This window comes from Guillardia theta, assembly GCF_000315625.1.
Source record: "Guillardia theta CCMP2712 unplaced genomic scaffold GUITHscaffold_61, whole genome shotgun sequence".
In the NCBI taxonomy this organism is placed as follows: domain Eukaryota; class Cryptophyceae; order Pyrenomonadales; family Geminigeraceae; genus Guillardia; species Guillardia theta.
In genome coordinates this window covers 103,425-131,028 of record NW_005434613.1, presented here as the reverse complement: position 1 = coordinate 131,028, position 27,604 = coordinate 103,425, and the positions used below count along the sequence as shown (strand labels likewise).

The window sequence follows — 27,604 nt, the reverse complement described above, 5'->3', positions numbered from 1 at the left end:
CCTCCTCCCTCCTCCCTCCTCTTTCCTCTCCGCACTCCTTTCCTCATCCGGCTCACCACGCCCTCTGCGCTCTCCTTCCCACTGACATCGCCTGGCTGGGTTGCAGGATTACGGAGGGAGAGAGGGTTTCGTTCCGGGGGAGATCCTTGTATGTCACGGTCAAGGTGGGAAAATTTGAAGAGGACACAGAACGATCTAGAATAATCACGTGCCGTGCCAGAGGATCCGTTCGTAAGCTCCGAGAACCTCCAAAGGTTCGTCGACAACCTCAAGGTCGATGAGCTGCTGCAGTGAAAGTCTCCTCCCCTCCTCCTGTTGCTCCTGCTCCTCGTGCTCCTTCTCCTGCTCCTTCTCCAGCTCCTCATGCTCCTGTTCTTTCTCCTCTCCTCCCTCCTGTTGCCTCTCCTCCTCCATCACCAGATCTTTTGCCCTTCCACTTCCCTTGCTCCTTCTCCTCCTGCTGCTCGCTGCTGCTGCTGCTGCTCCTTCTCCTCCTCCTCCTCGCCTGACCCTCTTCCTTTCCTCTGCCTCTTCATCCTCGGCTTCTCGCAGGCGAGGAGAGCATCGTTTCACATTGAGGCTTATCCGGGGGCACGACATGCATTCACGCGGTCAGGCGATGGATCCGATGGAGTTGACGTCTGACCCCAGCTCTGCCCTGCTAGACCTGAGAAGACCGACCCCTCCGACCTTGCAGCTGGGCTGTTCTACGACGAGGGAGCAGACAGGTGAGCTTCAGCTGGGGTTAGTTGCCAACGTCAGACGTTTGTGGTGTAGAGACTCGTGGGATCGGATGAAGCGACTTCTGGACCAGACGCTGAGGAGAGAATGAGGGGTGGGAATGGGGAGGAAGAGGAGTGGAGGAGGCGAGGAGAGAGGGGGAGGAGAGGGGAAGAGGCGAGGAGGAGAGGAGGGGGGGAGGAGATTTTCAAGCTGTGTAGGAAGAGGGATTGAGGGAAATGTGTATTAGTTTGTGCAGAAGGATGTGAGTCGCGACTCTAGCAAACATGTGCAAGTTAGACGTCACTTTCTGTCTTTTGCCCACGAGCAGGGAAACAAAGTTTTATGTAAGAATGTCTTCAAGGAGAGATGAACATTTCGATCCTGAGCGGGTCAATTCTAAGATCTGCAATGGCTCTTTGCTCATTTACACTCCTGTGATCTGAAGTCTCTTGGAAAGATGCGCAGAGAATAGCCTTGATTCGAGTCTGGAAACAAAAGCATTCAATGCTGAGCCAGCGGAGGAGAGGGAGGAGAGGGCAGGGCAGGAGCGAGGAGCAGATGTGAATGCAGAAAGCAGATGCAGAGCAGAGCAGAGCAGAGCGGAGCAGGTGCAGAGCAGAGCAGTGCAGAGCAGAGCAGAGCAGAGCAGAGCAGAGCAGTGCAGAGCAGAGCAGAGCAGAGCAGAGCAGAGCAGAGCAGAGCAGAGCAGAGCAGAGCAGAGCAGAGCAGAGCAGAGCAGAAGAAACGACGCAGCGAGCGAGCAAGAAAACAGGAACCTAGGCGATCCTGGCTATTCGAAGATGAAGGGGAGGGTGATGGAAGAATCTTGTCCTTTGGAGTCAAACTGAAGGTCTTTGAGGTGCCGCTCAATCTCTTTCAGGACACTCGCTCGAACTTCCTGCAGTTCGTGATGATGGTCAGATCATTTCATCTCCCTCGCAGCCCAACGAGATCATTCCTCCCTTACAACGCTGAGTTCACCTCCTCTTCCTCTTCTTGACCTCTTCCCTCCAATACTTCTGACATTCTTCCTCTTTATCTTTAACCTCTCAAGCTTCTCCCTTCCCCTTCTCCTCTTTTTCCTGCTCCCCCCTCCCCTCCTCGCCTCTCCTCCCTTTCTCCAACTATCTTTACGTTCTCCTTGTCCTCGAGCTCCACTGCTCCATCTCTTCTCCCCACCTCAACCCCCCCGATCACCTCTGGCGTGTTTCCCTCGATCAGGTCCAGCGGGTCCGCGACCTGACAGGGCAAGTGACCAACACGGTAGAGTGCGCAAGGGGTTGACCATGGTGTCGGCGACTGACGACAACTTCGTCACCCTCCCTGTCGCCCCGTCCACGTCAAGCCTGACGTTCAGGACGCCTGCCAGCAAGCCTGAGGTGACAAACAAGGAGGAGGGTTGGCAGGATGTGGGCAGAGAAGCAGGGGAGATGAGGGGGGGAGGTGAAGGGAGGGAGTAAGGATGAATGGGAGGGAGTGATGGAGAGAGGAGAGGAGACGAGAAATGGAAGAGGGTAAAGTGGAGTGGAGGAGAGGAAGAGTGGAGGGATGAAAGCAGATGGGAGGACGAGGACGAGGACGAGGACGAGGACGAGGAGCAGGACCAGGACCAGGAGCAGGAGCAGGAGCAGGAGCAGGAGCAGGAGCAGGAGCAGGAGCAGGAGCAGGAGCAGGAGCAGGAGCTACCGATGACGCGGCTGCATTTGTTCGCCAGGGAGTCATAAAGTGGCTGGAGCGCCTCGTTCAAGACCTCCGTCGCGGATTCTTCTGAGATTCCTCCTGCTCCAATCTCACTGACTGCGGCAGCGTACCGCTCCTCATTCACCCTCGTAGAAGGGCGTCCCCAGGTCTGTGAACCAGCCGTGCAGCACCAGCCGACTCTTCCTGCTCTTTCCAGGTCACAACAGGGCTCTGAAGGGTTTCCTCCTTCCCTTCACCCTCCTGCTCCTTCCTCCCTCGTGAAACTTTTGCTGCTCTCCTCTCTCTCCTCCCATTCATCTTTCTGTTCTCTGTCAATGTAATATTTTCTACCCGTCCTCGCCATTGCTCTGTCTCCGCCTTCGGTCCCTCCTCCCATCTTACTCACCGAGGATCTTTCGTTCCTCGCACTGCCCTCACTCCATGAGGGATTCTCGGATCAAAGAGCGTCAGCCTGTTGAAATGCGGCTCCACCTGCAGAACTCGCAGTCAAACTCAGGCGTCGCAAGAGCAGGATGAAAGGCAAAGCGTTGTGGGGAAATGGAGGACGCGCGAAGGAGGGAGGAGGGGGACGCGGGAAGAGGATTGAGGAAGAGGAGGCAAGAATAGCACCGTGGACATCAGCTTGTCCTCCTCTAGTCCAACTTTTGGATCGAAATTCCTCCAGTAGTCCAGAGCGAGAGACTCCATAAGAAACGTCTCTCCTCCCGTGAACTCCCGCTCCTCCCAGTTGGTCAGGGACAGGACGTATGCAAAGGGCCCATGCCAGCTGTCCGTATGCATCCTCTGCTCGCACCCGTCCACGTAGTAGGAGAGCCATGGCTTCGTGATCGAGTTGCACCCGAGGTGCTTCTGCCCGAAGTCCGTCAGTGCCGATGTCAAGCGCTCGTACTGAGCAGCGTCGAAATAGTCTTCTGCCGAGGTCCGGATGAGCGTGTACTGAGAAGGCACATGCCAGTAGTCCCACACAAACCTCTTGATGTTGGTTGATCTTGGCTCGAGAAAATTCTCGTCGAAGGTTCCTCTCAGGCTCTCAGCCAGGTCAGGAGCAAGGAAATTGTCTTGAATGACCAGATGCCGGGGCAAGCTCTTGGTCAAGGCAGGGGTAGCCTTGCTTCCTCCCTTTCGCACGCTCTTTCTAGGAGAGGCGGATGACATGGATAATGAATTTCCACCTCGCCCTGTTGTGGGAGCCCCCAGACGAGGTCGAGCATGGAGTAACCCGCGGGTCGCTGACCCCTTCGCAAAGGGGCTACAAGTCATGAAGGCTGCACTCGATGGCTTGCTCGCGTCATGGCGCCAGCAGGACGGGCTGGAGCTTGTCAGTCGAGCTTGAAGGCAGCTGGGCGAGCACAGGGCGAGCAGCGAGCATGCGCCGCTCAACGCCCTGCCTCCTCCGCACCCTCTCCTCCGCATTGCGACCACTCGCGATCCGGCCTAACGGTCAGGAAACGGACAAACAACTTAGTAACGTATGCAACCGTCTTTTTCACCACTTTATATGGAAGTCGTGCAACAAATTTGAGGGTGGGGTACTAACAAACCGGTGTATCGTCGGTGATGTCTGTGAGAAATCGGGGGTAGGGTTATGAATTTGAGGGGTCCAAACCCGGCAACACATAAAAACCATGCAGCGGAGGTTTGGGTGGGCTGGTGCGACCTTGTGGGTTGTCATGGCGGCACTGGCGTGCGAGGAGGCAGGTTGCCTGGATGCCAGGCGAGTCACTTTGAGTCTCCCGCAGATCGACATGCTCAAGGACGCTGTCTTGAGATGCCAACCCCGGCACTCAGTCGATGCCCGCGGGCTGTCGCTGCGAGGAGGAGCACAATCGGACATCATTGAGGAGGCGTTCAAGGAGATGAAAGGGGAGGTGTTCACTAGAAACGACCCTGGAAAGTTCAAGGGGAAGGAAGACAAGCACGTCCCCGTCCTCTCACGTCACGACGACGGGGTTCGAGTTGAGGTCATGCACGTAATGGATGAAGACGGCCCGGACACAACGCTGCACTACATCAGGTTGATCTGGATCCAGGATGCTGACAGTGGAGACATCCTCGATGCAAAGTTCCTGACTGCTGACATGGACTCAGCTACCGCAGACTTCAAAGGAGACTACCAGAATAGGAAGCTGGTCGCTTACGCTACATGTAACCTTCATGGCACCTGGGCCAGTGAGGCTAGCTCGAATTGAAGCGAATGATTCACAGCATTGTATTTGAGATGATGCTTGTTGATGGCACGTTCGAGTCATTGTATCTCAGCCTATTCAAAGGTTTAAAGAATTTAGCAATACAAAGTATATCATCGCACACTGTAACTTGAGATCCAACCAACTAAACTTCACGACAATCCCAATGCCCTCAACTGGAAGAGATTCCAGAGAATCCCAAGCCTCGTCGTTTGCGAGGTTTTCTATCTCTTGCTCCCGATGGTCGGCCGAGCTTCTTGCGACAGGCACACTGCCCGTTCATCAGGCACGCTGTTCCCACAGACATGGAACAGTTGTCGCAAAGCACCTTGGAGTGTGACATCTGCTCTTCCTTGGTCCAGAAGCTCACAGTCGCATGCACCCAAGTCCGTTTGTTCCAGATGTCTCGGATAGTCTTTGGGCTCACCCCATACTTCGCTCCCAACAGCTTGCTCGTCCTGGTGACTTTCCGTTTCCCCGAAGGCATCGCACAGAAAATGACCTTTGCGTCCTCCACGTCAAGCCCGCCTTTGGCCCGTGCACTTGAGTGCTCCTCGTTATGATTCGCTGTGCTCTCAGACGACGAAGACATGCCTTGATCCCCTTCTTCGTCCGTGTCTTGGCCATGGATGCTAGGGACGACCGCCACGGATCCTCGTTGCTCCTCAATGCCCTCTACGTGCTCGAGAGCTTCCTTGAAGAGCTGCTTCATGTGCGGATATCTAGCTCCTACGTTCTCAATCATGACCTCTGGATTGATGTAACGATGCCTTCAATGCACGAGAAGATATCTGAGGCTTCCGATTGTTTTCGGGATACTTTCCAAGTCCTGCCGCACATCAAGTGTCAGGCGATGCAGCTGAAAGTGATGTACGCAGGACATGCATGAAAACACAACAATGTGGTCGTCATGAATGTTGAATATCATGAATGTTGATCTCATACAATCAAAATCTATTGTGGGAGTGCAATCTATCAGGATGCAATTCCGATCCAAGAAGGCAACAAAGTTCGAGTGGAAAAACAACTGAGCCACGGACCATTTGATCTGGTGATATTTGGACAAAACAGATGCAGAGGGAATGAAATAAAATAAAAATGCTTGTCTACGATCGAACTCAAAGGTAAAGTTCCAGACATCAAAGTGCAAGGAGACAAGTTGCAGGAAGACGCAAAACACTCTACCTAGATGGGCGTGGGCTCGTGTTGAAATTATCCTTATCAGGTGAATACGAAGTGCAGGAGCAAGAGGTTGATGAGGGAGTAGAGAGAGCCAAGAAGGAGGAAGAGAGTCAGAGTTCAGCAAGGCAAGGGGGCGAAGCTTGGAGGACGGCAGTGTAGCGGGTAGAAGGTGGCATCGTTTCCGTACCAAGGAAAAGGAGGCCGATATCGTTTCGAGGGGGTAGGGGTACTTTACTAAACGAGATGTACCCCTACGTTTCCCGGGAATTTGGGTGATGTTTGGGGTACAGGTGTGTAGTATTGTTAGAATCGCAGGGGTACCCTAAAAACAATTGTAACACCATCTGTAAAGAATCGGAGCACCCCCACGGAGATTTTGTGGACGCACCATGTAAATTGGGGGGGTGAGGATAATTTCAGATGGGTAGATTTCAACGATTTTTGTGGGAAAGACGGGGTACTAACGACGCAAAGGGGGGTACCACAACTTTTGGGAGGGGTACCATTTTTGTATTTTCTTATGTGTATTGACACGGCCCAATGCCTACCCCCAATATGACTGGAAAACTTTCAGGGGTAGGGTACCCTGCAGGGGGATCATGTTTCCTGAAACGATGTGAAAACAAAACCTTTCGGAGGCCAACAGTGGCATGGTCCGCCATTGATTTGTTCAAAGTTTCCCCTGCGGTGGAAAATTCCCTCCTAATTTTCAAAGTTACATCAGTACCTGAATTCTCCCAAAGCGTTTCACTACCCCTGCCTCGTGAGGCTTTAATTCAGGAATTTCAGTTTCAAGTTTCCTCGCTGACCGTTGAAACGGACAAGACCGACGTGACGCCATGGACGCCTCGTCCCCGCCCTCGCCCCTGCCCCCCTCCCTTTTACTCAAAGTTAAGTCAAAATCAGTACGAGGACAATCAAGGAGAGTGGAGGCGGAGGAGCCTTGAACGTCGGACACACAGGTGGCAACAGTATCCGCCGTGAGGCCGGACTTTCGATGCGGCCGGTTACTACGTGACCGTACAACAGCGGAGACCAGTGGCATCTACTACTAGGCCGGGCTGGCAGTGGAAGAACGATCTCCCCGTTTGGAACAGCCAACGGGACATGAGAGATGTCTGCACTGCCGCAAGTCGCAGGACGGCGAAAGCGGCCGCGCCAGCACAAGGGATATGCACCTGGTCAGTTCTCCCACAAGTGGATAGGTTGCGGCCGAGTATCCGACCCTTACTGCCGCGAGTGGAACACGGCTGGACGACAGTGCTTATCCGACTTGTCTTTCCTTCTCCAAACCCGTCGCTGTTGGGTCTGTCGACCCATGGCTCACCAACGGAATGATTGGCGGAGGCATCTACCAGAACATGCTTGTTAGGGACGGACCCTCTGTGCACAAGTCTGAAGTCCACCCGGACAGGCACTTTCTCTTTCACGCTGAACCCATCACTGACTCTACTGCCCTCCTGGCCTGGCAGAGCCCGCAACGTTCGTAGGATTATTCCTCCTACGTCGTCCACCCGGACAGGCACTTTCCATTCAGCCCTCAAAAATCACGTGCAATTGCCCGTTGAGCTGTCGTGAGAAGGCTTATCAAAACATGTTCGGGGGTGCGAGTTAAAGCATCTTGTCCTCCACCTGCATCTCTCTGACTGACACGCGGGCATGGTTGCACTCGTTTTAGTCATCCTCCTCCTCCTCCCTCCTCCTCCTCCTCCTCCTCCTCCTCCTCCTCCTCCTCCTCCTCCTCCTAATTCTTCACAGAGGCTGTCGCATTGCCATGCACGCGAAGGTCGCACGCTAAGGAATGAGACGAACCGACGACAGCACGTCGACCAGGTGTCCTGCAAGCCAGAAGATGCCACGTCATCGAGAGCTCGAGAGCTTCAGCTCAGGTCTCACCCCGGTAGTCCACGAACCCGTTGGCCATAGCAGAGATCCCGACGTCCTGCAGGAGAGCATCACGAGCGTGACGGGAGCTTCGGAGCCCCGAGGCCCAAGACCTTCATGTCAACATCCTCCAGCTCTTCGTCCAGCAGCGGGCATGACCCGTCGGTGTCTTGCCGGCCGCTCACCTGCAGGACCATCAGCAAGGCAGGCGATGGGACGAGGACACAGACAAGGCCATGGAGTGCTCGACTGATGATCGTCTGGACTGACTTGTCCGACGAGTGGTAGCAGTTCACAAACCTCCCTGCCACGATAGCTGAGGGATCCCTCAGTAACCAGAGTCAGCTGGAGAAGAGCTGGGCAGACCTCGCGCCTCGCGCCATGAGGACTCGTCGTAGGTGGAGGGCATGCCTATGAGATGTTCAGCTGCACATTGCAGGAGACAACCGTACCGATGAGGTAGACTTCGTCTACCAGTCCGTAGGAAGCTGTCCGGGCCAACTCGATCAAGGCAGAGAGTATCGTGCTCGCGCCGAAGCCGAAGCCAACCTAAGAGACGATCAGAGCAAGAGAGCTCAGCTACATGCGCTTACAAGCGTGATGGGCCGAGAGCTTGCAAGGAGGAAGGGAGATAGAAGGAGCAAAGGTCGTGAACGGCCTTCACTCACAGCATGTTACTCTCACCTCCCATGTTTGCGGATCGTGAAAGCAAGCTGCCTTCCCGTCCCCTTCGCTTTTTCCGACAGCAAGCTCACGGGATCCTTAGAGTAGCGTCAGGCTGTTACTAGAGTCTGCGCGCAAGAGGCTAGGGAGGAGGCAGCCTGGTACCTGTAAGACAGCAGACCGTACCACAGATCGAATGCCTTGACGGTATCGGAGGAACACAGAGGAAAGGTCCTTGCTTCCGTAGACTGTCTTTCCCACCTCCTGCTGAAGTCCAACTTCCCACCTCAGTGCGCACCATTCGCGCGTCACTTCCGTCCTCCCGCTCCTCTCCACGAGCTGGTTGATGGCCGTGCTCCAGAGCTCGCACACTTCCTCCTGCCCAGCCAGCCAGCCACTCACAAGAAATCCGCATCGAGCAAGGGTCCTGCTGGGCTCGCACACAGGGCGGAGGCAAACCTCGTTTGCCTCCTGCACGCCGTCTCCTGCAGCATTCATGGCGGCCTTGACCGTTCCTGGTGCAGGAGAAGCATGGAGAGGAAGAACGAGCACGAGGGGGAGGAGGGAGGAATGAGAAGAGAGTCAACGGAGAGCACAGAAGAGCAGGAAAGAGTGGAAAGAGCGGAGGAGAGAGCAGGAGAGTTCGGAGAGGGAAGGAGAGGAGAGAGGTAAGCGCCGATCCAAGATTCTCATCACGAGCATACCATGGAGAGTCTTGAGAGGGCGGAGGGTTTCCATCAGCAGGTTGGACTTGCCCCGGGAAGGCTCCCCATCGATCATGGCGAGCACTCCAGCGCCCAACGCTCTCATAGCGACTCTCCATCCCTTGGATGGCCCAGAGGGTCGAGAGGGGAGACCGGGGAAGGGGCGGGGAGTTCTGTCGCGCTTGCTGCCCTGCGGCCCTTCCCCCTCCAGCTGAATGCTGTCCATGTCCTGAGAGATGCACGTAATGTACGCCGCAGACACTGGGAGGATGGGGTCAGATCCTTGGAGCTGCGCTCTGTCTCACCGAGCATGCGATCCTCCCACAAGCGGACTGCGAGGATGTCGAGGTCCAGGGAGGAGGAGAGGGAGGACAGTACTTCCTGCCAACGAGCATCCAACCTGCAGGAAAGATTGAGAGAGGAAGTGAAGGGGGAAAGGAGCGGGAGAGAGAGGGAGAGAGAGGGAGAGAGAGGGAGAGAAAGGAAAGAAAGGGAGGAAGAGGAAGGGAGAGGGGAGCAAGTAGATAGTCAGTGAAGGCAATGGCAGGGAAGGGAAGGGAAGGAGAAATGAATTCTGACTAGGAGGAAAAACCTTCCATTGGAACACACGAAGAAAACCAGGATTTGGAGCAGCTACGAAGAGAGAACATGCCATCATGTCATGATATCGTGGAAGAGGAGCAGAGAGCAAAGAAAATCGGGGCAGAGGGGGAGAGAGACGGGAGGGAAACAAAGGAGAGGAGACAGAGGGAAAACCTTTTCCCTTGTTGTTCGTGGAAGAGATTGCAGGCGGTTCAAGTGATCTCTCACTGCGACAACATCAGAGTCTCCCATGACACGAAAGCTATCACCTCGACGAAGCTCCTCCTCCTCTCCCTGCGCCCCCTCCTCCCCTCCCCCCTCCTCCTCCTCCTCCTCCGAGCTTCCAAGAGTTATCCCCCACACGTTGATCATCATTCCTCCCAGCGCTCGAAGGTTTTCCTCCTGAGCATCGCCCTCATGGCTCATCTCTTGCTCGACAGCCCAGGTATCCTCCTCCTCCTTCTCTCCTCCCTCCCCCTCCTCCTCTGCAGCCCTTGACCTGTCTCCGCCGCCCTTGTCTGCTCCCCACCAGGTGACGACCGACGGAAAGTCTCGCGTCCTGCGTTGGATCGTGCGGGGGGAGGGAGAAATGTTCCACCATGTCACTATCGACGGGAGGCCCTGGGGGTTGCAGGATGACCGTGGGGGCTGCGAAGGAGGAGGAGGAGACGCAGCGGAAGCTGCGAGACCCTTGAAGGTATCAGGAGGAAGAGCGAAGAAGTCCTGTGCCAGAATGAGTAACAGGGCAAGAGTAGTGGGGAAGGAAGGGGGGGGGGGCAAAGAATGTTGAAGGAAATTGAGGGGAGACGGGAAACTCAAATTGACCCTGAGACAAAAGAGGAGAGGAGGAGGAGGAGAGCACAAGAAGAGCAAGGAGGAGCAGGGGAGGAGCGGGAGAGGAGACAGGAGGCAACCATGTGGATTGCAAGAGGCAGGAGGAGGAAGGGAGGAGATAGTTGGGGCAACCTGCATGCGCTTGAGCTCTGCTGCAATCCAAGAAAGCTTGCTGGCCCTCCGTCTCCTCATCAACGCACAGAGAGTCTGGCCCGCTAGCATGCACAGGTCCAACCTCATCAGCAGCGTGACTTCAACGTTGTCTTGCAAGCTCTTCGACTCGCTCTCCTCCGCCTCCTCCCTCGCGGCTGTTCTCTTCCTCATGACTGAAGTTGTGCAGCAGCCGATGAGCTCGGAGAGGATCTTGACCTGGAGGCAAGACGTCTGAGTCCATCTGTGCTATGGCTTCACTCCTCTCTGCATTGCTCACTGCGAACGATCCTTACCATCTCAAATCCAGATATACCTCTGTGTATCTACATCGACATCAACGTCTACATCAACGTCTACATCAACGTCTACATCAAAGTCTATGTCGATATCGACATCAACGTCTACATCAACGTCTACATCAACGTCTATGTCGACATCAACATCGACATCCTCTCTGGATCTCTTCACAAGAACACGGCCTCGCCCTCTCTACTCATCCCCCTCAAGCATCCACAAGCAAAATCACCAGCATCTCATTGGCCCTTGGCCTCCACCGCACACACGGGCGAACCCCCGCCGCTTGCAACGCTTGCTGATCGCAACGAGGTCAAACCTTCAGGTTCCTGCGAGCCACAGCAGACAAGATGTACCAGCAGAGTTTCGTTGAGCGTCCTCCACAGTGCCTTGAGCTCCTGCAAGTCCGACGACAGCGCAAGTACGTGCTTCTCCTTGGACCGGACGAGGATCCTGAACCTGACCTGCATTGAGCATGAGGGTTTGCAGCTCAAGGAACTGAGAGCTTACTGGATCTTTGTTCCAGATCGACCTGAAGATCCCCTCGAAGTGCTCGTAAGGCAGGATACTGCTAACCTGCGTCATGTGATGCACGGCCTCGGATTGAGAACCTCTCTTCCAACGTCAAGAAGTCGTTCGACTCCATCACGCGCCATAACACACTTGGAGGGAGGGGAGCGTCAGAAAGCTCAACGTGGATGAAATGCTCAAGGCAAGGATTGCTCACTTGTTGGAGGAAGGGATGGGTTTGATCCAGAGGTTGCTCGTTGGAACAATGTCTTTGCAGATCTGTCCGATCATCCTTGAGTGATCACACGTGTGTGCCTTGAAAGCACATGCTTGTTGGTTTTTATCATACCTGCCAGACTTTGACAACAAACGAGCTGATCGACCTCCGAGCAATCGGGACTATCCAGATGAGCTTGTAAGCGCGAAGTCTTCAAGGTTTGGAGAGAGACCTTCATTGTCATGCTCGAAGATGTATGCTGCGGTCAAGCAATCAATCTCACGACCAACTGTCAATCGACAAGGCTTCACCGGCCTCGAAGAGACATCTGACAGCGGAGAAATTATCTTCGTACCTGCGCAGCTTCACATCACGACCGACGCTGGCAACAGACAAGAGACAACAATGTAGACGTCATCTGCAGGAGAGGGACAACTTTGTTCTCGAGGAATCTCCATTCTTCATCCGCAGACTCTGCATCTCATCATTACCCCATCCCAACCTCTACCCACCTGAACCGTTCCACCCGCCTCCTCACCTGCCGTTGCTGCCTCTGCCACCTTCGTCCGATGCTGTAGGACCGTCGTGTCACATCAAGTCAGAGGAGGAGCTGCCCCTACCTTATCAGCCAGGAGGATTTGGTACTCACAAGTCCCTGAGCGCAGGTGGCGCCTCACAGAAGCAAGCATGTTCCTGGCAGCACCGTCAACCAGCTCCTGCAGGAGGGTCAGCAGCGTACCTGAGATAGTCCGGAGCTCGGTGCGACCGGTGCCTCTGCATGACAAACACAGAGCTGCTGCAGGGGAGGGGTCAGAGGAGGATCTTGCAACTGTGCCTTTCAGCTTACGATCTGACGTCCTCCCATGACAAGGAGTTTGACCCCCCTGAACCTTCGGGCCTGACCCACGGCATCGCAGGTTCCCGCCCTCACCAGCTCCTCGTCGTCTGTCCCTGGACATTCACATAAATTTCGTGGTCGGGCAGAAAGAATCAGTTTCTGATCCTTGGTCCCGAAATTATTGACTCCTTGTGTTGCTGGCCATGCCCCATGATCGCTATGTTTCCTGCTCCTGCCCCTACTCCTGCTCCTGCCCTTACTCCTGCTCCTGCTCCTGCTCCTGCTCCTGCTCCTGCTCCTGCTCCTGCTCCTGCTCCTGCTCCTGCTCCTGCTCCTGCTCCTGCTCCTGCTCCTGCTCTGGATGTTGATCTTGATCTCGATACTGAGACTGAGACTCATACTCATACTCATACTCATACTCATAATGAGACTGATACTGATACTGATACTGACACTGACACTGACACTGATACTGATACTGATACTGATACTGATACTGATACTGATACTGACACTGACACTGATACTGATACTGATACTGATACTGACACTGACACTGACACTGATACTGATACTGATACTGATACTGATACTGATACTGATACTGATACTGATACTGATACTGATACTGATACTGATACTGATACTGATACTGATACTGATACTGATACTGATACTGATACTGATACTGATACTGATACTGATACTGATACTGATACTGATACTGATACTGATACTGATACTGATACTGATACTGATACTGACACTGACACTCTCTTTCTCTCATCTCCTGTCCTCGCCTAGTCTCCTCTCCCCATTGCCCCCTTGGCTGAAGTTTGCGAAGGAGGAAAAAAAATTAAAAAAAATTAAAAAAACAAGACAATTTCACGGCCCGCCTCAGGTGTCTGTATGTGTGGGGATGAGGGGCCCCAGAAGCTGTTCAGGTGAAACGCCGCTCGGTAGTCATTCCCGATGGCGGGGAGGCAGACGGGGGGGAGGGGAAGGGACAGCAGGAGGCAGAGGAGAGGAGGGGAAACACTAGTGAAAGGAGGAGCGAGAAAGCGGGATGGGAGCTGCTGAGAGAAGGGAGGAAGTTGATATTTGTCTCACTTGTCCAGTAGAGCTGTGACGGGAGCAATGCTTTGAGTGACGATCGGATAATGAATTTTTTTGTTTAGCGAGATTGTGGGATGGGGGAATGACTAAACTTTCAACTATGATGAGTTTCATTTTGTGAGCTCCTGCGAATGTTCCAGTCCTAGATGATTGCTTGGGCTGTTCTGCTCATTCGACTGACTTGCAGCTGATGTCGCGTGTTGAAGCTGACTTTCAAGCTTTCTCCACAGATTCATCGACCCTACAAGGCCAACATGCTTGAGAATTGCATGATAGCAAGACGGGTAATGGCCTCACCATGTTCATAGATCCATCTACACTGTTGCCGCATTCTGACCTTGTGCTGCGACCGCAGGCAACGTGACATGAAACTGTCATGGCGTCCAAGTGCTGCAGCATGGGAGCTGCTGCCTGCAAACTCTAGGCAATGAGACCACCGTCATTAGCTGCGCTGCTAGAGGCGTTCGGACTCAGAGATGAGTCGGGAACGCGAGGCTGTTTCGATCCTCGACATCAGCAACTCGCCCCTGACTGTTCGGATGCACGCTGCAGTGGGCGAACATGTCGGCAAGTAAGGAACGAGAGCGAAGAGCATCAGGAGGCAGCGAGCACTCCCTGCGAGTCATGCCATGGCTCTGATGATCCACGGCACGTAAAGAGCGGGATTCATGTCGGAAGATGCTGCGGTGAAAGGGAGGAATGTGATAGAGGATCAAAGTTATGTCAGATGAAGCGTTCCCGGCCAGACAGAAGACGTCTGAGATATGGAGGATCAGGACTGCGAAGCCAGAGGCACTTCCTTGGGATACAGGCATGTTTGTTTCTCACTCTTGTGGGGGAGGCCACAGGTTGGGTCTCCCTTTCGGATCAAGGGTACATCATCAAGAACAACTTGCTAGCAACAGCTGGAGCGAGGATTGAAGGAGAGCTCAGGGTGAACGGTGTGATCATCTCTCAGCCCGTGGACAACATCGAGTGCACAAAGGATCAGATGGGAGCTCTTCGATGGAACGACCAATACTTCGAGAGCTGCAACGGGGTGGACGATTGGCAGCCTTTGAGGTTTTGCGATCGATCCTGTAACGTCAACACTCTAGCCGTCCCTTGCGGACTCCCAGTGAACAATGGTTGTGGCGATCAGTGCAACCAGGTCGGCTCAGGTTTGAACATGAGACAGTGCATTTTGAAAGTTTCCGCCACTCCCTGCAATGTCCCAGTGTTCGATGACTGTAACAATACTTGCGGCATTATCGGACAGTTCGGTTGCGATGCGTCGGAGAAGAAGTACGGTGCTGTGCTAGTAAAGAGCTTGGAGGACTCGACATCAACCGCGGCTTACGAATTCACAGTTGGCTCACCCAATGCTGTCGCCCACAAGGACTCTCTGTTCCTCACATACAAGAACATTGGAGGAATCAGCAAGGCGCTAACGATGATCCGCAACATCGACATGTCACTACACGGCGAGCTGATTAACGGCATTGAGTTTGCAAAGCCAGAGGGTCAGTGGAATGCCACAATGCGGGTGAACATGCTTTCAGAGCTCAGAGGAGACTACATCCAGGTCGGGAGGGATTCGACCAACAGTCAGGTCTACTTCGACGGAGTCATTGACAAGGAATGCCCGCTAATTCTGGACGGAGGTGTGAATGACGGCATGTATACCAAACTCTGCCTGGAGACTCCCAGTCAGCAGCGGTCGATCACCTTCCCTGATCGCACTGGCCTAGTCATCACGTCGGGAAACCGTGAGGATATCGATCAGCTCCCAGGGTTGCGCGGAGACGATACTTTCGTGTATACTGGGAGGCACAAGGACCTTGGGAACATCATTCCTCCACCACCTTCACGTTTCTCTTGCTCCAACACGACCTGCTCCAATGAAACTTTGGACATGAACTTCTTAGACTGTCGGGGGCTGAACTGGAACCTTACCACATTTGACGCGTACCGAGTTTACTACCTGCTGAGTGACTTCTACAGCGACACAATACACGCGAGCACTGCCACCCGTGACATGCTGGCAAGTCTATGGAAACTCATTCAGTCGCACAATGTCTCCACTCCTTGGAATGGAAGGAATGAGCTGGCGAAGTTCTTCATCGAAGCATCAGTACAGAACGCAGACCTCCCGAGCATCTTCACTAGAATCGCAAACCAGTACTCGCCAGAACACACCTGGAAGAACACCTTTGCGAGCGTCACAACCCTTGAGAGGTGCTTCGTTTGCTGCTGCAGCGTCCTCACGCCTGCAGCTGTCAACCAGAAGGTTTGCCCGGCGCGGCGATCGCGGCCTCAGTTCTGCGTTGGGGGCTCAAGGAATGGCGAGATATGCAAGAGCTCTGATGAGTGTACGGATGGGGGGGCATGTGTGAACGATCCCTCGCTTACCTGCTACGAGCACGACTTCGGCTTCCGATGCATGGACCTGTCGCAAGTACCCAACTTCACCACCACAGTGAACTTCACTGAGCCTCAAAGGCCTCGGACGCTGGTGATCCCGGATGCCAGCGGCACCATCGTGACGACTGGCAACCTTGAGGACATCACCGCCATGGGCGTTCTCTCGGCCGAGCTCAAGGGCTGGTCGAGCTACGAGAGCACGACCGCGCTCAAGTTTGAAAGATGTTACGACGGCACGTGCGGGATCCAACAGGTCAGCAGCAAGCTGGCAAACAACACCTTGTCCGTGCCTTCCTTCGTTGACGGCGACCTTTTGACTACCGGGAATCTTGACAAGATCAGCTTTGAGTCCGGCAATGTATCGAGCCTGCGAGTGCAGAATGACATGCAGGTCAACGGCCTTTTTGAGTTCGGGCCCGACAAACTCAAATCCGGTGTGAGGCTTCCGCCAAGGGAGCCCAGCAAGCACTACCTCTACCCGCACGGAGGCCAGCGGGCCGGATACACCTACGATGCTAGCAGAGGGCCGGGTCAACTTAACGTCCTCACTTCCACGTCCACTACCGTGTTGGAGTTCGAGCCCTCGAGCCCCACGCTGAAGATGGACCCCGTGTCGAGGCTGGTGGTTCCCTTCGTCGACGGGACAGTGCTGACGACAGGGAACCTGGAGGGGATCACGAAAGACACGGGAACTCTGACGAGTGTGTTTGTCAGTGGCCCCTCATACATCAACCAAGGGTTCCAGGTATCCAACGACAGCAATAGGGATGCAGCGATTTTGAGTGTGAGGCCGAGGATGAACGAGACTATCATCTTTCAGAACCCCTACGATTATGTCGGTTCCTTCAACGGGACTGCGTTCACGACTCGAGAGGCCTCCAGGACGGTCCTCAAGTTCGGCACCCAGTCGCAGCGGAGATCTTCGATGCAGTTCCCTGACGCCAGCGGCCGAGTGATCACGACAGGAAACCTGCAGGACATCGATCATTTCGTAGGACAGAACCTCAACGTGAGCGGCAAGGCGTTCTTAGACGGGGCGGTTGTCCTTGGCTCGAACCGGTCGACCCTGGTCAACTTCGTCGGCTACTTGTCAAGTGACATCGTCGTCCGGTCAGCCCCTCGATTCGAAGCTGCTGAGGATCAGTTCAATGACGTCCCAAAGCCATTCACCTGGGGCATCCGCCCCAGGACAAGCTGCGTCAACGACGTGCCTGGGCCGCTCATGGCCAACCCGTTCATCGACTTCCCGGAGTACAAGAAGTACAACATCACAGGCTCTGCTACGCTCTGGATCGACACCACTGACAACTGCCTCCAGCAGTGTAAGAGGTCGGATCCGACGTGCGGACTGGTGCTCGCCTCTCGGTACTACAGGGTTCAGATGAAGGACGGCAACGGAAACAATCTCATCGTCACCAGTAAGAGCTGCCCAATATCCCAGTGGTATCTGAGGTCAGACTGCCAAGTGCTGCGGCTGGCCCAATCCAGCAGCTCCCCTTCCGACCCTCTGACTGAGTTCGAGCTGCTGCCCGTCAAGTGTGGAGGGATCCCCTGCTGGGACATCAGCCTGTGCCCCCTCGATTCGAAGACGTGTGACGTCATCGTCCAGAGTCATTCGACCAGGAAGTTTCTCTCCTCGGGACGTGGAACTACTTTCTGTGGTAGCGCAACGTCCCAGTTCTGCTCAGGATGGTCGGACAGCCCGTCCTTGTGGAACGCCAACTTCAACAGCGACAAGACTTACTACCTCACCCGAGTGTCCACCTGCCTTGAGCTGCCTGCCAACACTTCTCAACTCGCCAATATCACCTGCGACGGCCCTGGTGGAGACTCGATCTCGAGCATCAGCTTCGTGTCTTGGGGAGAGAACGTCGACGGAGTTTGCGGCCTCTACAACGCCAGCACAAGGAGCTGCGGCAACGCGACAGAAATCGAGGCAGCGTTCAAGGATCTCTGTCTCGGCGCTGGCTGCACCGTCGCTCTCACCAAGGATGCCCTTACCCTGCTCAAGATCGGCACGGCAAGGATCAAGAGCTTCTCCAGGTCCAGCTGCGATCCAGCAGTCAGCAGGCTGGCGGTCCAGGCCAAGTGCTCAGTTCCTCCGACCTTGACTGTCGTCAAAGACTCTTCACTCGGGGCCGTTACGGTCGACACGCCGGGGTCGCCGGTCAAGATTTCTTTGACCTCGTATCGACAGGGGGATCTGTTGAACAAGATCTCGCGCGAGTGCCTTCTGGCCTACTCGAGCGCCACCGACTGCTGGCTGCAGAAGGACGAGCAGTTTGACGTTCACTTCTACATGAGGAACGAGGCGACTCGCCTGTCCTTCTCCATCCCAACGGGAACGCGCAAGATCGAGCTGCCGGAGGCCAATGGCACCATGATCACGAGCGGGAACTTGGAGGACATCAATCTCCTGCTGGGCCTTCGAGGCAAGAACAACTTCATCTTCCAGCATGGTGGACAGCCTGGCGATCCTGTTACCATTGTTGACTTTGCAGCGCTGGGAACTGCTCCACTCACGCGAGTTGACGGCGTTCTGCCATCCTACTCGGCACCCTACGGGATGATCAACCAGGTGCCGCTGGGGGGCAACAGGAGGCTTGTCTTCCCCGACGCGACGGGGACGGTCATTACGACGGGCAACACAGACGATCTTGTCTTCAAGAGCATCGAGCTGCAAGGACTGGACATCCAGAGTGAGGTTAACTTCGGGAGCCCGGGCTCTCCCACCTTCTCCTACCTCAACCTGGGGAACACGTCCCGGATCAGTGGCTGTTTCAACTTTCTCATCAACGAGAACGACGCCACCTACACTCAAGTCTGCACCATCCCAGCCACCCAACCGCGCAACATCACCTTTCCTGACGTCTCTGGGACTGTCCTGACCACTGGGAACCTGTTGGGTCTGCCCAACATTCGCATTCCCAACGAGCAGCTCTACGTAGGAGGAGACGTCAATCTCCAGGGCAACATTTCCTTGGGCTCAGCTTCCAGCTACTCCTCGCTCGAGTTCTTCTCCTGGGTCGATGGTGACGTCAGCATGCGATTCAGCAACCCGGACTCCGGCCCGGCTCGGGTCCAGCTGACCGTTCCGCACCTGTTTGGTGTCGACATCGCTCTTCGAGACTACCTGAGCACGGACGCGCCGTCACTGCCGGTTGGAGTGAAGGGGAAGGTGGCGTTCAGGTACTAGAGATCAGTTTCTCGCTCCCTCCTCCTCCACCGCCACCACCTCCTCACCTTCACCCTCACCCTCATCCTCATCCTCATACTCATCCTCATCCTCATCCTAACTTTCTCGCTCATGGTTGTCTGACTGGTTGTCTCAGAGTGCCTGTGGAAGGAACGCAGCAGATCGATCAGACTGTCTGCCGGAATGTACTCTCATCTCTCTCTATCTCAGACTACCATGAACTCGGTTACTACGCGATCCGCCAAGGCTTCGTAGCTCGGACTAAGATGGCTGGCCTGCTGTACGCTCGCGCTATCATCCAGTACAACCGCACTCTCTACCAGTGCCTGGACGTGTCGGGACGTCAACTCTGCAGTTCCTACGACGTTGACACTTGCACATGCAATGGGGCAGGGCAGCAGACGTCCAACGAATCCGTCGGGTTTGTCAAGGACGTGAGTAGTCTAGCTTGTCAAGCGTACCAGCCCGGCCTGACTTGTTCCCCCCTCAGGTGGCTGTCAACTCAACCTCCTTTGCTTGCAACGGCATCCTGGGATCCAAGGATTGCTCCACCGACACGCCTCCCTGCCTATCTCCTCTCGACCCTTTCTGCGCATACGATGGCAACGCCTCCACCTTCTTCTCCCTCCAGACCTCCACAGCCAGCGGTACCGCAGTGACTGCCAGCTCTGACGTGTTCGATTTGACAGCCCTGGCGCTCCCAGCTGACCTCCAGCTGACAGTCACCCAGTGCATGCTGGGGATGGACTTCGTGAGCCCCACTGTTATCTCGCTGGTCCGTATCCTTCCCAGAAGCTCTTTCTCTGCCAGCCTCGTCGGCGCCGTCGTACAAGGGCTCAACACCTCCAACAAGGTCTGGGAGGACGTCCTGGTAGTCAAGGACGTGCTGCCAGAAGGCGTCTGGACCAGCTTCGTCGTCTCCACCGGACACTCCTACGACTCCATGCGGTTCCTTGGCCCTCAGCTCTCCCCTGCTGCAGCAAGCCTGTGCGACCTGGCGGAGGTGGAGTGGCATCAGGGGAAAATAACGCAGCTTCTCTCGCCCATCTTCAGCGGCGAGCGCTCCTACTTCGTGGACGAGTCGAAGATCGTGGCGGACCCGACGGCAGCCGAGGCGTTCAAGTGCGCGGAGCAGGGGTGGTACCCGGACAAGCAGCAGGACACGTTCCTGGCAGAGCTGGTGGTGCCGGATGTGACGGGAACACTTATCACCACAGGGAACCTCGAGGACATTAGCAAGGAGTCAGCGTTCAGCAGCTTGGCAGTGCAGCAAAAGCTGCTGGTCATGGGAAACTCGTCCATCGGTCAGCCCGGGTCCAAGGTCGAGCTGCAGGGCTTTGCGGTCGGGCAGTTCCCCCTGGCCTTCGTGCACAAGGACAGGACGTCGTCGACTCTCACCCTCCACCTCCCGGAGCCGTCCTCCTCAGCTATCGTCCACCTGCCGGACTCCAGTGGGTCGATCGTCACAGCTGGGACGTTGCCTGAGGTATTTGAGGAGGTGTCGGTGCTGGGGGTGACGTCCCTGGACGGGGAGACGAGGATCGGGGGAAATTTGCTGATAGGAGATCCGCGGACTGCGAGCTCCGTCAGGTTCAACGTTCAGTTCCTCGGCTCCGTCCCCTTGACCTTCTCCGACCGATCCTGGCCGGACAACGTCCTCTCCATAGGGGTTGAGAGCCCGACGGAGGACCGGCTGCTCACTCTCCCTGACGTCAGCGGGACTGTCCTCACCACCGGCAACATGCTCAACGTTCTCGAGACCACTTCCTTCATCGGGCAGGCGAGCTTCTACAAAGGCGCCTCCTTCACAAACGATGACGTCATCTTTGGCACGCCGGGAGCCGCCAGCTTGTTGGAGGTCAACGCCGTTCTGACTGGTTCCTCCCCCCTCCGCTTCCCTGGAACCTCCCAGGGCGCCTCTAGCATCTCCCTGGGGGTCGAGGAGCCGTCGGGTAGCCACGTCATCACCCTGCCGGACGTGACCGGAACCATCTTGACCACCGGCAACTTCCCCGACGTCGTAGAGTCGCTCAACGTCATCGGGGAGGCGAACTTGCTGGGCAAGCTCGTGTTTGCGGGGAGCCTGATCACCATAGGCAGCCCGGATCGAGCTGGGAAGGTGGAGGTGAGATCGGTGATCCACGGAAGGTTCCCCTTGCGGTTCTCCGAGGGGATAGCCAATGTATCCTCAGGAAGCACGGTGTTCGAGATCTCCCCCCCGACAGGCCAGAACATTATCTCGTTCCCCGACGTGTCCGGTACCGTCATCACCACTGGCAACCTGCCGTCTAGCATCGTCTTCCCGGAGGAGGAGTACGTTATCAAGTGCAGTAGCCTCCTCGCCAATGCCACAACCGTCTCCCTGGGCGTCAACGCGGCCCCTGCCGCGCACACCGGGAGCTTCGTCTTTACCGACGGGAGCGTAGCGGGAGACAGCTCGCTTCCTCCCTTCAGCTCCAAGGCCGACGGATCCTTCAACGTGCGGGCAAGAGGAGGCATCAAGTTCGTGACTGGCTTCACCCCCTCTGGGAAGGAGCTGGGCGTCGTGCTGGAGCCGAGGAGCAGGTGAGGCGTGAGCTGGGGGGAGGGGGGGAGCAGGGACTGACCGTCGCATGCAGCTCGTGGTCTGTCCTTTCGGACAGGAACAGTAAGGAAGACATCCAACAAGTGAACCCCAGACTCGTCCTGCAGGTCCGCTGCCTGCCTGTCTCCTACCTCACCTCCCTTCCCGCCCTGTTCCTGTTCCTGCTGCTCCTCTCCCTTCCAGCTCCCTCCATCCCTCCCTCTCCCCCTCCCTCCCAGCTCCCTCCCTCTCTCCCTCTCTCCCTACCCCCTTCCCTCCCTCCCTCTGCCATTCACTTTCTCGCAGAAACTTGTGAAGGAGGTTCCTATCAGCACTTGGTCATACCAAGGCGATGATGTGAGTTCAGGGAGAGCTGTTCATGATGGAAGTGATGGAGAGGAGCTGAACAGCACAGGAGTAGAGTATCAGAAACGTGGAGGAAGAGGAGAGGGAGAGAGGAAGGATCGGGGCGAAGGAGGAGGAGACGGGTCTTGGAGAAGGAGTCGACGGGGGAGGGAGGAGGTTGACCGAGCCTCATCAGGTTCGCCACATGGGGCCGATGGCTCAAGATTTCTTCATGGCGTTTGGACTCGGCGAGGATCCGACGAGAATCTCAAGCGTGGATATCGACGGGGTGAGGAAGAGGAAGAGAAGAGAGACGGGAGGGAGAGGGAGGAAGGACACAGGATAAGACGGAGAGAGAGGAACGACACAGGATAAGAGGGAGGGGGAGGAAGGACGACAGCGACTGGAGCAAGAATGGAGTAGACGAAGGGTGACTTGAAGCGAGCGAAAGAGGAAGCGAGATGGATGAGAGGATAAAGGGGAGGAAACAACCAAAGGCAGGGAGAAACCTGGAGCAGGCATGGATCAGAGGAGGATAGAGACACAGAAAACGAGTGACAGAGGAGGAGGACAAGAAGGAGGCAGGGGAGGAGGAGGGGGCAGGGGGCAGGGGGCAGGGGGCAGGGGGCAGGGGGCAGGGGGCATGGGGCAGGGGAGGAGGAGGAGGAGTAGGCGTCGGCAGGGGGCTAACTTTGAGTTCCTCACCTGCTCAGGTTGCGCTGGCATCGCTGCATGGGCTGAATGCGATCCAAGAGGAAGTGAAGGAGAACGTGAAGGAGGCGAGGAGAGCCATCGAGGTAAGAGGAGTGACCGAGCTGAAGCCCAGCTGACGACCTGAAGCAGCTGCGAAAGCAGCGCATGACTTCCATGGATGAACTTCTCCTTCACAACGTGAGGAGCAGCGAGGGAGGGGGGAGGAAGGGGAGATGGAGAGCGTAAGGGAGGGGAAGGGAAGGGAAGAGAAGGGTGTTAGACGGTGAGGAGGACAAGGGAATGGAATGGGGAGGATAGAGGTCGTGAGAGGGGGAGGGGAAGGGGCGGGGCGGGTGTTTGTGCCGCTGACAACACAGACAGGAGGAGCTGGCGAGGAGAAACGAGGAGCTGATGAGAAGCCTGCTGGGGAGGGTGCAGGGCAGAAGGTAGCATAGAGAGTTATTGTTTACTAGCAGGTGATTGTATTCTTTCGGTCTAACAAAACCATGTAAGACAAGCCCGATGATCGTCCTCCCCTTTAGGTCCCCTGCTCACCCTCCCTCGCTGTTCTTCTGCTCGCCAGCCCCTCATCGGCAACAGCTGCCGTGAGGGAGTTGAAGCGAGATGGTGGGAAAAGAGAGAGGAAGGAAGGAGACTGGGAGAACGACGAGCAAGCGAGGAGGGACAAGGAATTCTCGTACGTTTATAGAGGTCAGAGGTAGAGGTACAACTTCAAGATAGAGGATGAGGGTCCCGTGGGATCCGCTTAAGCGGTCGGGGATGCGGCACTTCCTCCGTTCTTGCAGAAGGCGTCGATCTTCTCCATAATCATGTGGAGGATGTAGATTGCTCGCTCGGCAGGAGTGGCGACGATCTCGTACTCCGCGTGCTCGTTCTTGTACTCCTCGTCCGAGTTGATCTTCTTGCCATTGAGCGCCTGGCGCTGCAGGTCCTTGGCGTCCGCTCGCTGCTTCGCCTTGTCCGCAGCGTTGGACAGGTCCACGACCTCCTTCTCGTACTCCACCACCTTGTCCTTGTGCTGCTCGAGCTCGGTCTGAGTCTCCTGATACGCCTTGTCGATGACTTCCTCGCGGGTGGCGAGATCCGCCAGCATGGCCTCCAGCAGCTTCCTCACCTCGTCGGTCTCCGCAAAGTTTGCAAGCTTCTGCTGGAGCATCGTGACCTGCTTGACGTGCAGGGGCCCTCCCAGGGTCGCACGCTGCTTCAGCTGAGCAATCTTGGAGCGGAGCTGCTTCATGGCGACATCCTGGGCGCGCTTCTGAGCGGTGTAGCCACCAGCTTCCTTGCTTCTCTGCAGCGAACGAGCAAGTCAGAAGGAAGGAGGAGGAAGGTGGAGGACAAGAGACTCACATCATCTAGAGGCTGGTCCTCAAGAACGCCGAGGATGCGGAGAATCTCCTTGAGAAGCTCCCTGGCAGAGCGGGTAAGCACAGAGGAGGCAGGAATGCGCATGAGCAAAGACTGACCTCTCAGATTCAATATCAGCCTTCTCTGCGTTGTAGGACTTTGTCATGGTAGTGAGACGTTCCTCAGTCTGCTTCACAGTTGCCTTCCACTTCTCCAGCTCGGCACGAGCAAACTGTGCCCCGTCCTTGGCCTCCTTCTCCTTCTCTACCTCAAGACGGTAAGCGCTCTCACCATCCAGCCAAGCCTTGAGCGCCTCCTGCTGGGCAACGTAGGCGGCATGGTCGGTCTGATTTCTCACGATGGACTCGTCCTTGAGCTTGTTGAGAAGCTGGTTGAACTTCTGGAAGATGAAGTCCTTCTTTTCGCAGAGCTTTCCGGATTCCTCCAGAGCTGTCTCCACATTCCCAGGCAAGAACGCCAACATCTGCGTGCTCGTCTGGCTCGAGCGGTCGAAGTTCACAATCTGGTTGCTCTTCCAGTTGTCCAAGATCGTCGAGAGCTGCGCAAAAGACGCCGAGGGCGCCGCCTTGATCAGCCTGGCAGCAAGCGCGATGTCCATGCGGCCCTTGGCAGCAGCAGTAGCCTTGGTCATACCCAGGAGGGATCGACGGGCGGGAGCCGGTTGCTTGGAGAACATGAGCATGACCGCAGCGCAAAGAGCGACGGCAACAAGAGCCGATGCCACGATGGCGCGCCTGACATTGGATCGCCGGCGGGTGTCCTGCCCCTGATCGACATAGCAGACATAGGAAGGGATTTCAGTCCCGTGAGAACTCGCTTGACCGATCGCCATGAGAACGAGACCTGGGCACATAGAAAACAGTCATGCATGGAAGCACTTCATCGTGATGGAACACACAGAATACTAGTTGTATGCATAAACATGAGCAATCACTCTAACAGATGCTTCAGAACAACAACTGATTGATAGGTTCTTCCTGTCAGGTTCCGGGACACAGCAGCTATGTATGACTACCTCAAAATTTAGAGTTTCACAGTTCGCTGCTTGAAGATCAGCACTACGTGTTTCATACTCTCTAGAGCAGATGATTCGAAACAACCTCTAGAATATAAGCATTGAGATTTACAAAGCTCTTGTTCCAACGTAAACTACCGATTTGATGTCCCTGCTGCACTTCAAGATAAATCTCTTCTTCTTTCCAATGTACTGCTCATCTCCTCTCACCCATGCTTCCTTGCTATCCTTTCAGCCTTCTCTCTTCTCGCTTCTCTCTCTTTCTTCTCTCTCTTCTCTCTCCTCTCTCTCTTCTCTCTCTTCTCTCTCTTCTCTCTCTCTTCTCTCCTTCTTCATCCAATTTTCCTCTGCCATCGCCCATCACCAGAGGCGGCTGGTTTCTATTTCGGGAATCACTCATTATCACCCCACCCCACCCTTGTACGCACAGCACGTACCCCTATCCCCCTCCAATAATTACCCACCCATGTCGACCTACCCCCATATCCATGAAAGGCCATTTCTCACCCCCTCTGCACACAGTGGTCAGATCCCCATGTAATGTACCCCTACCCACTGTTATGTTTTGAGACAGGTACAAATGACAGAAAAGTACCCACCACTTTGATATGTTCTATTTTTGATTGGGACTTGTACCCTGGTCAGATAACCCCCCCGTTCGATGACCCTGCCATGATCCAGGTACCCACCCCCTAAAGCGTGAACTTTTCACTACGGGAAGTCAGTCCAGTAGGAAGTAAACTTTCGGTTCCCAGTCACCAAGTTCAGTATCTAGGGCCGGCCCGCCCGTACACCCGCCGGGTCCGATCTACACTGGCCGCTGTGGCAAGGCGCCGGGTAGTTTTGCAGTGGCAGCCCGGCTGCTTCAGAGTCAATTATAGACTACGCCGTACGGTAGGCTTCAGAGTCAGGCTGTTGCACGTCACCGGTCGTGATACAAACTCGATGATGGTACTTTCCGAACACCTTCACTGATTTCCGACTCGCCGTTTCACCGTCAGTCCGTGGCACAGAACTTGGCAAGTTGTGACTCGAATATTTCCGGACTCAGGCTCACGTCCAGTGTCCACGGATCTTCCCGGAACTCGCGGCTCATGGTCAGGCACGGTGACTCGGACCGTAAAGACAATGCTCAGCCGCCCTTTGACATGGCATTTTTCTCTTTGCCACTGGCTACTCAAACAAACTTGTTACGGTTAAGTCAAAAATCTTCCAAAACGGCGAGAAGAGAAAAGACAGCGAGAACCAAACCTATTCCTTCCAACTGCTGTCCCCCAAACTTAACTGATACCTTCACTTAACTGCGCGCAGGACAATTCCCCCGCGCCATGCCAGCGCCCGGCCCGGGCCCGGTACCGGCCGGGGGAGAGGGCCACCGGCACCCGGGCCTCCGGCGCGGCGCGTTGAACTCACCAGGCCGTAGCACTGCCGCATCTGTGCGGAATGCGCCATGGAGGGAGAGGAAGGGAGAGGGGAAGGGAGAGGGGAAGGGAGAGGGGAAGGGAGAGAGGAAGGGAGAGGGGAAGGGAGAGGGGAAGGGAGAGGGAAAGGGAGAGAGGAATGGAGAGGGGAAAGGAGGATGTTAAGGCAGACTTGACTTGGATGTGATGGGGTTGGAGGTCAACAGCATAGACTCGCTCTCCTCCTTCGGCCTATTCGATGGGACACACAAAATGTGGAGGCGCGAGATTAGTTCAGCCCTCCTGGCAACTCCCTACGTCCTCTACGAGGATCCCTGCAAGGTTCTCACTCCTCAACACGACGATCCTACCCTATTCTTTCCTCCTCGTCTGATCCTCCCCCATACCTTCCTCGATGATTCCCTTCGTCCTTCCTCGTCCCTCCTCCCCTACAGACCTGACGGCGGTCTCACGCAGGCAGGCAACGATGGCGAGTTCTTCCTCTGGCCTGCAGCACTGGTGAGCCCTGCATGCTCCTGTACTTCGCACCCGTAAAGCCTCGGGGCAGACGCTCATGAACTACGTCGAGACGCATCGCACCTCCTTCTCCCACCGTAACGTCCTCGAGCTTGGATCTAGCCATGGGCTCGGCGCCATGGCGGCTTCACGTGCGGGAGCATCGCGAGTTGTGGCGACAGACAGGGCCTCCTCCTTGTGGTACCTCGCTCAGAACGTCTCAGCAAACCCGGACGTGTTGGTCGAGATCCGGTCACACGAGTGGGGGGAGGAAGAGGAGGAGTTGTCAAGAGAGCGTTGGAGCTCTATCATCGGATCTGACCTCACGTTCTTCCTGCCATCCTTCTCCCTTCTGCTCGCAAGTCTGCTGCAGCTCTGTGACGACAGGACGGAAGTACTGCTGTTCCACGACGACGATTCGATCCCGGGGGGATGGAGGTGACGACGGAGGAGGAGGAGGAGGAGGAGGAGGAGGAGGAGGAGGAGGAGGAGGAGGA

At 55.7% G+C, this 27,604-nt stretch overlaps 7 protein-coding genes across 7 annotated transcripts in view; 3 read left to right on the top strand and 4 right to left on the bottom strand.

Moving 5' to 3' along the window:
• Window positions 1-1,513: 1,513 nt before the first annotated feature.
• On the bottom strand, window positions 1,514-3,579 carry GUITHDRAFT_74898 (hypothetical protein; the record flags this gene model as incomplete). The annotated part of the gene is made up of 7 exons (XM_005828130.1): window positions 1,514-1,621; window positions 1,921-1,962; window positions 2,009-2,085; window positions 2,410-2,505; window positions 2,549-2,607; window positions 2,810-2,895; window positions 3,034-3,579. 7 exons carry the CDS (start codon window positions 3,577-3,579, stop codon window positions 1,514-1,516), a joined length of 1,014 nt encoding a protein of 337 aa, XP_005828187.1.
• Window positions 3,580-4,032: 453 nt separating this feature from the next.
• On the top strand, window positions 4,033-4,730 carry GUITHDRAFT_153884 (hypothetical protein). Its single transcript, XM_005828129.1, has one exon. The coding sequence runs from the start codon at window positions 4,050-4,052 to the stop codon at window positions 4,611-4,613; it is 564 nt and encodes a 187-aa protein (XP_005828186.1). The 5' UTR covers window positions 4,033-4,049; the 3' UTR covers window positions 4,614-4,730.
• Window positions 4,731-4,782: 52 nt separating this feature from the next.
• GUITHDRAFT_112677 (hypothetical protein) lies at window positions 4,783-5,355 on the bottom strand (the record flags this gene model as incomplete). The annotated part of the gene is made up of 1 exon (XM_005828128.1): window positions 4,783-5,355. One exon carries the CDS (start codon window positions 5,353-5,355, stop codon window positions 4,783-4,785), a length of 573 nt encoding a protein of 190 aa, XP_005828185.1.
• A 2,231-nt stretch (window positions 5,356-7,586) lies between these two features.
• Window positions 7,587-12,545, bottom strand: GUITHDRAFT_142134 (hypothetical protein; the record flags this gene model as incomplete). Its single annotated transcript, XM_005828127.1, has 25 exons — window positions 7,587-7,630; window positions 7,689-7,734; window positions 7,862-7,980; window positions 8,043-8,087; window positions 8,129-8,225; window positions 8,270-8,288; window positions 8,361-8,437; window positions 8,505-8,717; window positions 8,742-8,854; window positions 9,044-9,304; window positions 9,349-9,424; window positions 9,800-9,852; window positions 9,895-10,348; window positions 10,592-10,828; window positions 10,906-10,935; window positions 11,139-11,204; window positions 11,263-11,370; window positions 11,417-11,474; window positions 11,634-11,745; window positions 11,766-11,828; window positions 11,866-11,988; window positions 12,172-12,205; window positions 12,254-12,326; window positions 12,373-12,429; window positions 12,481-12,545. The coding sequence occupies 25 exons, from the start codon at window positions 12,543-12,545 to the stop codon at window positions 7,587-7,589; spliced, it is 2,643 nt and encodes an 880-aa protein (XP_005828184.1).
• A 1,469-nt stretch (window positions 12,546-14,014) lies between these two features.
• On the top strand, window positions 14,015-23,267 carry GUITHDRAFT_142133 (hypothetical protein; the record flags this gene model as incomplete). The annotated part of the gene is made up of 10 exons (XM_005828126.1): window positions 14,015-19,179; window positions 19,323-19,620; window positions 19,677-21,751; window positions 21,805-21,877; window positions 22,056-22,106; window positions 22,291-22,383; window positions 22,808-22,891; window positions 22,938-22,985; window positions 23,169-23,233; window positions 23,264-23,267. The coding sequence occupies 10 exons, from the start codon at window positions 14,015-14,017 to the stop codon at window positions 23,265-23,267; spliced, it is 7,956 nt and encodes a 2,651-aa protein (XP_005828183.1).
• A 286-nt stretch (window positions 23,268-23,553) lies between these two features.
• On the bottom strand, window positions 23,554-25,008 carry GUITHDRAFT_142132 (hypothetical protein; the record flags this gene model as incomplete). The annotated part of the gene is made up of 3 exons (XM_005828125.1): window positions 23,554-24,099; window positions 24,159-24,219; window positions 24,275-25,008. The coding sequence occupies 3 exons, from the start codon at window positions 25,006-25,008 to the stop codon at window positions 23,554-23,556; spliced, it is 1,341 nt and encodes a 446-aa protein (XP_005828182.1).
• A 1,856-nt stretch (window positions 25,009-26,864) lies between these two features.
• GUITHDRAFT_112672 (hypothetical protein) overlaps window positions 26,865-27,604 on the top strand; it is a gene marked incomplete at both ends in the record, with an annotated part of 1,129 nt that continues 389 nt past the window's right edge. Inside the window, 3 exons of the mRNA XM_005828124.1 lie at window positions 26,865-26,933; window positions 27,069-27,110; window positions 27,160-27,359. Of these exons, the coding sequence (XP_005828181.1) occupies window positions 26,865-26,933; window positions 27,069-27,110; window positions 27,160-27,359 (311 nt within the window). The remainder of the gene's footprint in view (window positions 26,934-27,068; window positions 27,111-27,159; window positions 27,360-27,604) is intronic.

Bases quoted from the DNA above. Each gene is read 5' to 3' on its own strand.
- GUITHDRAFT_153884 (XM_005828129.1), top strand. From the start codon at position 4,050: ATGCAGCGGAGGTTTGGGTGGGCTGGTGCGACCTTGTGGGTTGTCATG.